This window comes from Oenanthe melanoleuca, chromosome 5 (assembly GCF_029582105.1).
Source record: "Oenanthe melanoleuca isolate GR-GAL-2019-014 chromosome 5, OMel1.0, whole genome shotgun sequence".
In the NCBI taxonomy this organism is placed as follows: Eukaryota; Metazoa; Chordata; class Aves; order Passeriformes; family Muscicapidae; genus Oenanthe; species Oenanthe melanoleuca.
Window position 1 is genome coordinate 38,657,791 of NC_079339.1, and position 9,953 is coordinate 38,667,743.

The following is a 9,953-nucleotide window of genomic DNA, read 5'->3' on the forward strand; positions in this document are numbered from 1 at the left end:
TTTGCCTGGCCCTGGCTAAGGTAGGTTAGGGGAAGAGGGAAAAAACCCTTCCTTTTTCTGGGAAGGGTAGAGAGTCTAATTCTTGCACAAAGATAATGTTTTGATTAAAATAATGCTGCTTGCACTCAGCCTGTGTGCTGGTTTAGGATACACAGGGTCCACCTTGCCTTTATACATGAGCTTGGGGAGGCCTTTATTCTGTCTGGAGCTGTAATAAATGAGGCCTTTGAACCAATCAGGAAGGGAATATACAGTCAAGATCTTAAAATTATGCAGCCTAGCAAACTGCTTAATGTAATCTGCCCTGTCAATGCTTGCTGTAAGAGAGTAGTGCTTGAAACTTCTTTTGACTCACTTGGATGATACCCATGGCACTGAGCTGCAAGATGTCGTGCTGTGGCTTTGGACACAGGGGCCTTCCTCCTGAGCCTCCCTTGAATCACAGGATTAGGAGGCTGGTGGATTGGGGTGCAAGGCTGCAGCTGGAGGGTTCAGCCAGTGCAGGCTACCAGGGAGAGGAAAAGCCCCAGGCTCAGCTGCTCCTGCTCTCTGGCCTTCTGTGGCATCAGTAGCCAGCTCCCTGCTCAGTCCCCCAGTTTCTGCACAGCAGTTGAGGTGTCTGTACCTTTGCTGGTGTAGATGAGTTTGTCCAGAGCTCTGCTTCCCTCTGGTGGACGAGTGCTCCTGCTGCTGCCTGGGAGGGTCTCTTTACTGCTGCGGGCAAGCAGGAGCTGGAACCAGTTAGCCACAGAGACGTGTTGCTGATACCAGTAATTCCTTACTATAGAGTGGGAGGGGAGGGACAGAACTGCCCCACTGCCATTGCGAGTTCATCCTTCAGCCTGTGGCTTTGACTTGCACAACTGAGCGCAGCAGCCTCCACCTTGGGCTGTCAGCAGACACATGTGTTTGTGCTTTTTCTTTAATCCAGAATGTATGTACACTTGGCCTCCTTCCCTCGGTGCTGGCTCTCAGAGTTCACTCCTTTAAATCCTCCCTGTGTGGTCTGCCAGGGATGACTGTGCTCAGAGCATGGCTGGGAGGGCTGCTGTCCTGCCAGTGGAAAGGAGCACCCAAACTTGGAAGGCTGGAGCCACAACACATAACAATGACAAAAGGCTGGAAGAAAACCCAGGCATTTCTCCCAAATCTGAGCTGCAGCCATACAGCTGTGCAGACCTGAGAGGCTGTGAGGCAGGGAGGAGCACAAGGGTGCCAGTGCCACATGGGGTTTAGCTGCAGAGTGCTGATGGCTGGGGGTGACACCGACCCAGGGCTCATGGCAGGTTTCAGAAACAGATTTAGGTCTCTTTTTGGGTCACTCAGCAGGCTTGGCCTACACCTGGCTGATGCAGCTCAGAAACAAAAGGACACTTCTCTAAGTGATACTGAGTAGTTTATTTTTTTCAGAGGGCAAGGGGGAGAAAAGCAGAGGGCTGCTCCTTGTCTCAACCCTGCAGCAGGGATGACTGACCCGACCCCCCCCCCCCCACCATGCAGTCAGGAAGGGGCAGAGACCAAGGGCTTGGGCTCCAGCCAGCAGGGCCCAGCAGGGTGCATTTGAAAGCCACAAAAACGAACAGAGCAGGGGGTTACTGTGAGGATAGAAAACACAGGGAGGGAGTTCCAGGGCAGAGTGCTGAGCTGAGGAAGGGATGTCCCAAGAAGAGGAACACCACCACTTCTTGGAGGTGGGCATCCAGGTTCCTTTTCCCACCAGGGAGGACCTGGAGAAGACAGCCTGGCCCAGCCTGATGCCTCCTATTTGGAGATGCCAACAAACAAGCAGAGACAGAGGATATGTAAGACTGCAAAACCTCATGTGTACCCCAGCCCTTGAGGCAAGCCTTCCCCAGCAGGCAGTGCTGCCAGTGCCATGTGGGTTCACAAGTGCCAGGGAAGCAGCCCAGGGCCCCTTTCCTGGGGGAAGGACAGACTACCTAGCCCACCAGCTTGTTCCATGGGACTGTGCTGAAGAAGGAATGAGACTTCAGCTTTGTTATTCCACCTCCTCCAGAGCCCAAGCGCCGTTTTGGATTGTACTGCAGGAGCTGCAGAGAAAAGTAACAGGACAGGAGGATGGGGAGATGGGGACATTGGAAAAGGTCCCAGGCTGGACCCTGCCCTTCCCCATCCAACCAAGCCCCTCACCTCAGTAAGCAGCGATGTAGCAGCCAGGCTGAGGCCCTCTGGCAGGTGCAGCTGGGTATGAGGCTGAATTCCTGATGGATGGTTTTGGGAGAGTGGCTGCGGAAGGCAGAGGGTGATGGTAAGTAGAGGCACCAAGGTGAGTTGTAGCTCTACACAGCAGCTTTTAAAAGCCAGGGCCCTTAACACCCAGAGACCAAGCACAGACACTGGGAATCACGTCTAAAGGAGCCTGGCCAAGAATTGAGGTGCTGGCAGGGCAAGGCACCCTCCCAGCCCTACACAGCAAAGCAGCCCTTGAACCTCCTCCTCACTGTCCTCCTTGCACAGCTCCTCAGTCTCTTACCACTCCTGTCAGCAACTCATACAAGAGAGAGCCAAAGCTCCAGCAGTCAGCTGCTTCGGTGGGTTCCATGATGCCCCCCACTTCTGTAGAAAGAGACAGAGAGGGGTTAGAGCTGGAGGCAGGGAGCACTAGCAGCCACACTGTGCTGGGAACATCTCACTGCCTGCAGAAACCTCCTCGCCAATTGGTGCCACTGGGCAGAAAGCTGGAGCAGTCAGGGAACACAGCCCTTACCTGGAGCACTGTACAGCTCTTCCCGTGCCTGGCTGCAGTACTGGGGCTCCACCTCTGTCCACTGGCCAAAGAAGGTGAGACGGACATGACCTGCAGAGCACCAGAGTCAAAACCAGGAAGGTTAGGACAAGACTGGGGACTTTGGTCACAGCGTGAAGCCAAGCCATATCCTGCCACTGGGCAGGGCAGGGCACTGGGCCCGTCATGCCCTGAACACAGAGGCACTGAGCATCCCCTGGCACCACACGTGCCCCAGCTGGCCTCCCAGTGCTTGCCCGAGGTGCCCAGCATGAGACTGCTTAGGTGGGCTCCAAGCTCACAGATCTGAGTGCAGGCTGTGGTGAGGAAAGAAGTAGCTTTTAAAAGGGAAGGGGGGAGAAGCTTAGCTTTCTCCTTGCAAATCTATTTTTCTTAAGCAAATTGCAGCTTCCAGTTTGTCCCAGGTGTTGCCAGCTGAGCAGGGACTTACACTGACAGTAATACCTGTGACTCAGAGGGATGGGATGGCTCCAGAACACCCCCAGCAGGCAACTCTATAAGTAGGTGAAAACTAACCCACTAGTCCTACTAACCTCAAGCACAGCTCAGCTGGTCTCAGCTTCCCCAGGCTGCCACGTGGGAAGCAGGGGCTGAGCATTTCTGTGGCTAAGGCCCTTGACTCTCCTGCTGCAGAGCCATCTCTTGTAATAATTATTTGGAAAACCTAAGTGAGATCACACTTCCAATTTCAGAAATACCAAACCTTCCCAGACTCCCACCCTCCACCAAAGCAGACACAAGAAATTCCACATCTTCTGGAAATGGGGCAAGCAGCAGTCTCCCAGCTGAGAGACCAATTTCCTCCTCCTTGGGGCAGCAGCATGGGGCATTACCTACCAGCTGTATCAAGCAGCAAGTTCCTGGGGTTGAGGTCCCGGCACAATACCCCCTGTTGGTGAAGTCCCTCTAAGGCCAGGAGGATTTCTGCTGCCCACAGCTGCACCTGCTCTTCCTTTACAGCCCATGCTCTCCGGTTGTGCCCATGGGAAGCCAAAGCCCTGTATTGTCCTGCTGGTGGCTGTTTGCTGAGCCGGCCACAGGTCAGGCTTGCTCCCCACGAGGGCTCCCACATGGCTGGGTCAGACACACTGGGTTTGCCAGAGCTGGACAGGGCAACTCCTGCAGGGAGCTGCCTCTCACCCACAGTATGGAGGGGCTGAGCCTGGCAGGCCTCAGACACTTTCTGAGCTGGCAGCTGCCCTGCCCCTGGCTGGCCCCTTCTCACAGTCTTTGGTACAGGGACAAGTCCCTGGGGAAGCCTGGGGCCCTGTTGGGAGGCTGTTCTCTCAGATATGCAGCCTGTGCCACTGGTTAGATCATTCCATGGGTAAACAACCAGGCCCTGCTGGCTGTCGAGGTGGCCAGGACATTTGGCTGACGCTGCTGGAAAATGGTCCACAACACCAGACACAGTCTGTGCCACACTCAGATCCTGTCCTCCAGGTGCAGCCCCTCTGCCACCAGCAGGAGCCAGGAGAAGCTGGCAGTGGTTCCCTGAGCCAGAGTCTGTGTTGCCAGGGGACTGCTCCTGAGGGAGTGAGGCATCCGTGTTTCCCAACACTTGGTAGTTCACAGAGCCTGGGAGGCCACTGCCTTTCCAAACAGGGAGGATGGATACTTGGCTGCCACCCTGGGAGTTTCCCACACCATCCTCTGTGCCATGGTCCCTCAGGGTTTGAATGGTGCTTGCATCAGCACAGTCCTGCTGGACACAATACTTGGAGCGGAGGTGAGACCACAGTGTCTCTCCTGGAAAGCAGAAAGGAGAACAAGTGATGAGGCAGAAAATATCTCTGGTTCCCCCACTGTTGACATGGCCCATTCAGGCCCAGGCCGAGGCCCACACAGTGGGGTTGTGACTGAGCACCATTAACGTCCCCAGCACCGAAGCTCAAGTCCAGGCAGAATGCACCCCTGCACTCCAAGCACACCATGCCCAATGCCACACCTTCCCTAGCACCTGGCACACCTAACTCCCATTCCCTCCTCCTTTAGCAGCCCTCTCCCCATTCTGCACAGTCTTCTTGATCCCACCTCTGCCACTTCCTTGTCATAGACAAGCCATATATGCACAAATGCTCCTGATCCCACTGTCATCCCCACTTTCCCCTGAAAGCCTTTCCTTCCTGTGTGACAGAAATGCCAGAGAGCTCCCACAGCATGGCATGAAGCCATGGGCCAGAAATGAGCCAGAGCAGCAATCCTTGGGGCCCACAGCCTGTAACCAGGGCTTCCCAGCCTCACTACATTCAGTGCTGGCTTCTTTCTGTAAACTCATCCTATAGCAATGCACAAGGAGTTGAGCCTGTTCTCCAACACACATCAGCCTCCATTTGTCATTATTGCCATCCAGCTGCTGCTCCTTACACATCCATTTAGCCAGCAGAGAGTAAATAAGCTCATCCTCCACCTTGTCACACTTCTTCACCAGGATCTGGGACAACCTCAAGTATGCCTCTTGGACGTACTCAAACCCCAGTATGCTCACTGCCCCTTATGCCCTGGTTTTCCATCTCCTCTCTTTGGTATGATCTCAAAATCCAGTGTGACCTCTTGTAAGAAAAAAAGAGAAAAAAAAAGTTTTATAAAGGTCTTGTCAAAAGATTGTTTTGTTCTACAGGATTCAGGTGAACTACCTCACTTCATTTTCCTTCTCCACCACCTTCCTGTTATGGTCAGACAATGCCAGTAAAATGCTGGGATTCAAAATGCAAGAAATTCTCAGAATATTGGGCCTGTAAGCCAAAGCTTATTTGATGATTTGGATTTGATGTAAAAATCCATTTCTACAGTAAAATGACGAGGTTTTTCTTTTCAAGATGCTGAATCACATCAACTTCATTACGTAAAGGCATGACCATGCCCTCCCATGAGGGCCAGTGGCTCATCTCTCTAAAGACTAAGGCTGTTTTCCATATAACACACACACACACACACACACACACACAGAGCCTCTTTCTCTTTGTAGGTCTCCATAGGCCCATTTCTAGGATTTTCCCCAGCCAGTTCTTATCAAACCTCTGCAATTCACAGCTGAGCAGCTCTGTCCACTGAGTCTCCAAGCCCTGGTACCCACCACCCTCCCACGAAGAAGACAGCTTACACTCTCACTATAAAAACAGTCCCAAAACAGGAGGAATAACATACTTTGTATTTTAAAGAAAGGACAGTTAGGGATCAACCAGAAAGCTTCAGATGGGAGTCAAGGCTGTCCCCACTTACCCTGAACGTGCTCCAGATGGAGGAAGATGGAGTCCTCACTCACATAGTAGCACAACAGCTTGACCATGAAGGGGACCCCATGAGGGATGATGGTCTGTCGCTTACGGGTCTCAACGTGGGATTTGGGGAGGCTCTGAGGAGGTACAAGTAGATGTGGTACAGCACAGTAGGGACTTGGGCTCTGTGCAGCCTAGCACATGGCAGGGCTGGAGGCCAGCCAGATGGGAGTGTGCCTTCTGCCAAGCCCCATGGCTGCTCCCCTGCCATCCATGATGGAGCTCCCCCACCTGTGCAAACTTGGGGCTCATAGGGAGTCTCAGTCTCCAGCACCCAGCTGTGGTGAGGCAGCACTCTGCAAAGCTCTGCCAAGTTAGGTCACTCCCCATTTGCACTCTGGGACCCAGAGGGAACAGCTGCTCCAGAGCAGTGACTCCTCTGCAACCACTCTGCTCCCTTCAGGGAGGAACCTGCCATCCCAACCCTTTCTCCTCTTTCCCTGGAAATGATGCTTCTCCCTCTCATGCCAGATCTCCTTGTCCAGTTATTGAAGTACTTCACTGTTAGTCCAAAGGGCACTGAAAAATACTCTAGGACTTGCACTGAGCACACCTCACAGCCTGTTTAAGCTGGTTGACCCAGTTTAACACAGGCTTGAAGTGTTACAAGTCAGAGAAATGGGTGACCAAGGAAAACCATTTCCATTCTGATCAGAGGATGACTGAGGCAGCGAAAAGAAGATTTTTGAACCATGAACTTTGTCCAACCTCTGAGAGCTGCTATTTTTTATCCTCTCACCTACCCTAGCCATCAGCTCGGACAAGGTGGCCCCCACCTGAGAGGGAGAAGCAGGCAGATGAAACTGAAAACACCCACCTTGAGTATAAAGGTCTCACCAGTGGCTGGATCCTGGACAATCTGCACCTGGGACAGAATGTACAGTACTGGTGAGAAGTGGTGACCCAACACAGCCTACAGGAATGACCCAAGGGACTCAACTGGGGAACTGAAACAAACTCCCACCCAACTGGTAGAGTTTTATGAGGCTCAGACCCCTACTCTTGAAAGACAGCACACAGGTTATTGGCAAAGAGTTAGCCATGCAGCCAAGAAGCAGGAAATTAGTTAAACCAAGAAGTGGCTCCCATGCCAGTTTTACTTCCTTCACACTGAAGGGTTTCAGAGTGCTGTTTCTGGGCTCAAACCTGGGCCTTGGCAGGACAGAAGGATCACATCAGTCCTGACAAACTGAGATGTGTGAGCAGCAGTGGAGAGCAATGTGCCATCTGTGTGTGGATACAGTAAGCCTGGCATCTTCACTCCAAGATAATGAACTTCTAATTAGTTTATTCATCCAGATAGTTCAGCTTCTGCTGAAGTCTAGATTATCCACAGGAGTCCACCATCATGGCACCTGGGCATCAAGCACAATTCCATATGTGGGAAAGAATGGGTTGCATAAACCTCCCCATAAATACCTTGGGACATCTGGTAAGCAAAAGTAATGGGGACATTAACAGATTTCCCAACTAACTCCTTAAGGGGTCTTGAGTTCTCTCCTATGAATTTTTCCATATGGGAATAATGTGGGTGGATACCCCAATGTTGCTTGATGGATGTGCTGAGGGCTGGCACCCCCATTCCAGCGGTTAGGACCCTCCAGGTTATGCTCCCTTTGACCCAACCCCAGCCTCCCCCCATCTCCAGGTCAAGTCATCACCTTATCAATCACTCCCACAACCTTACAGCGCCTCAGGTTCTCCACTGCTGAGCTCAGGGTCCTGATGGGCCGGAAGCTCAGGCTGCTGTAGCCCTGCAAGGTGGTAAGAGAGGTGGATGTAGCACCTGCAAATGCTGCTGCCCATTACAGTGGGTGAAAAAGTCCCTGAATTTTCCAGAGGAGGCAGCAATACTGCCCAGCTGTTCAACATGCAGAGACAACACTCATATGGCCATGATTCATTTCTAACATCAGCTGGACCACTTTTGTGCCCAACCCCTGGATTTCTAATTTTTTTTAGGGAAAGCTTGCACTTGCAGCAGACGCAAAAATCACACCAAAATTTGAAGCTAGCCCTGGACTGTTTCAATATTAAGGGGAACTCTGTGGAAGATAGTTGTCTTTCTCCTCACATTCTTCCCAATTAGTCTCTGGTCTTGCCCTGCCTCACTCCCTTCTCCCTTCTTTAACCACCTCCTTTCTACAATGCAGAAAGCAGCCACTGTCTTCAGTTTCCATACAGATGGAAACGATGACACAGGGGAAGAGGACATTTTTAACATTTGACAGGGTGGTTCTCTGCAGTGGCTTCAGTCTCCACAAAAATATCCATACCCACTCTGGTGTCAGCAAGCTAAGCACACACACTTTGGAGGGTGGGGTTCTGGAATCACCCTAGGCAGCCTGAGCCCACCTCGGCTCCTCGATCCAGGCAGGGCAAAGAGCTGCCAGCTCCCTTGCAGCCGCTGCCAGGCCAGGACACCCGGCAGCTTGATGTGCCTGCGGTTTTCTCTACACCACCTTACTGGGCATTGGCAGAGGCAGACAAGGAGCCCACCGGGGCTGCTTTACCTGCGTGCCCACACCCCCAGCCCCGTTCCCAGTGGCACAGAGCCGCTGCCACGGCACCGTGCGGCCCCTCGCCAGCCCTCACCGTGGCAGTGGTGCTGGCACCGCCCGCCGCCCGCTGCAGGTGGCAATTGAAGATCTCCTCGGCACGCCGCAGGTACTGGGTGATCTTCCGCTTCACGGCCTCCCGACGCTCCTTGTTGGGGTCAACTGCGGTCGGTGCAAAGGCTGCGTGTGAGAGGCCTGGCTCTGGCAGAGTCCCAGCCCCATCCCTCTCCTTGGACAGGTGCCCCAGTGCCCTCCTCACACTCCCTAGAGGGGTTTTCCCGCCCCCTGGTGACTCTCCCTGCAGGGATACCTTGGTCCCTCACGGACTCCCGGTATGACCGCCCTGGTCCCCTGGCGGGTGTCCCCGGAGGGATGCCCCGGTCGCTGCCCCCGGGAGGCCGCACACACCCTGCACGCCGCGGAGCAGCACGTCCACGCCGTTCTGGTAGTGGTTGAAGGCCTCCTCGTAGTCCTCGCTGACGTCCCGCTCCAGCGCCAGCCGCAGCTGCCGCGCAGCCTCCACCAGGTAATCCCGGCGCCCGCCGCCCTCGGGCCCCGCCGGGCCCGCACGGCCCCGCCGCTGCCCCAGGTAGGCGCGGGCCTGGGCCAGCGCCCGGGGGCAGGGCTCGGCCTCGGCGCGGCTCATGGCCCGGGGCAGCGGAGCGGGGCTGCGGGCTCACGGGAGCGGCGCACGGCCCGGCCCCTGGCTCTCCGGCACGGCCCCGGCCCCGGCCCCGGCCCCGGCGTGCCGCACCGGGGCAGCGCGGCCGCCAGCATCCCCCGGCGCCGCCGGGCGGAGCGGCAGGGGCGCGGCAGGAGCGGCCGGCGCTGATTGGCCGCGGATGAGATCACCATCATCATCACCATCATCACCATCATCATCATCATCATCATCATCACCATCATCGCCCCCGCGGGGTCCGAGCCCGGCTCCCCCCACCGCCCGAGGCAGGCAATCCCGCTCCGTTAACGCATGCCGAGCGCCGTCGCTCTGCTTGCTCTATTGTCATCCTTATTCACCATTAATTGCCCTTAATTAACCAAGCTGCCGTTCATTAAATGATGCCTTTGCCGCCCCGTTTCCTTCCTCCCATAACGCGTAATTAGATGTGTTTTGATTAGCCCTTGTGTCTGCCGTCCGCCCGACAGGTGCACCCATTCCAGCAGCTCCCCACTGCCACAGTTAAGGTGGTCGGTGTCTTCCTTCATCACGGCCAGCCCAGGGTACCCCTGGCTCTTCCCGATTTCCTCTTTCAAGTGGGTGCCGTTGGCTCTGACACTGGGCTCTCAGCCAGCCCTTCTACCAGCTCTTGCAGACTCATTGGGTTTTACAGACTTATTCCAAATGTA

The 9,953-nt window shown here is 54.6% G+C and overlaps 1 protein-coding gene across 2 annotated transcripts; it reads right to left on the reverse strand.

Moving 5' to 3' along the window:
- Nucleotides 1–278: 278 nt before the first annotated feature.
- Nucleotides 279–9,307, reverse strand: RPS6KL1 (ribosomal protein S6 kinase like 1). 2 transcript variants are annotated; one of them, XM_056493457.1, is made up of 10 exons: nucleotides 9,012–9,307; nucleotides 8,641–8,765; nucleotides 7,707–7,799; nucleotides 6,863–6,904; nucleotides 5,990–6,122; nucleotides 3,605–4,516; nucleotides 2,729–2,818; nucleotides 2,495–2,577; nucleotides 2,152–2,247; nucleotides 279–2,051 (listed from the first exon to the last, which is right to left on the reverse strand). In XM_056493457.1, exons 1-10 carry the CDS (start codon nucleotides 9,247–9,249, stop codon nucleotides 1,941–1,943), a joined length of 1,923 nt encoding a protein of 640 aa, XP_056349432.1. In that variant the 5' UTR covers nucleotides 9,250–9,307; the 3' UTR covers nucleotides 279–1,940. The 2 variants fall into 2 exon arrangements, with proteins under 2 accessions (XP_056349432.1, XP_056349431.1); XM_056493456.1 differs by having other exon boundaries at nucleotides 280–2,051; nucleotides 6,863–6,910; nucleotides 9,012–9,306.
- Nucleotides 9,308–9,953: the final 646 nt, after the last annotated feature.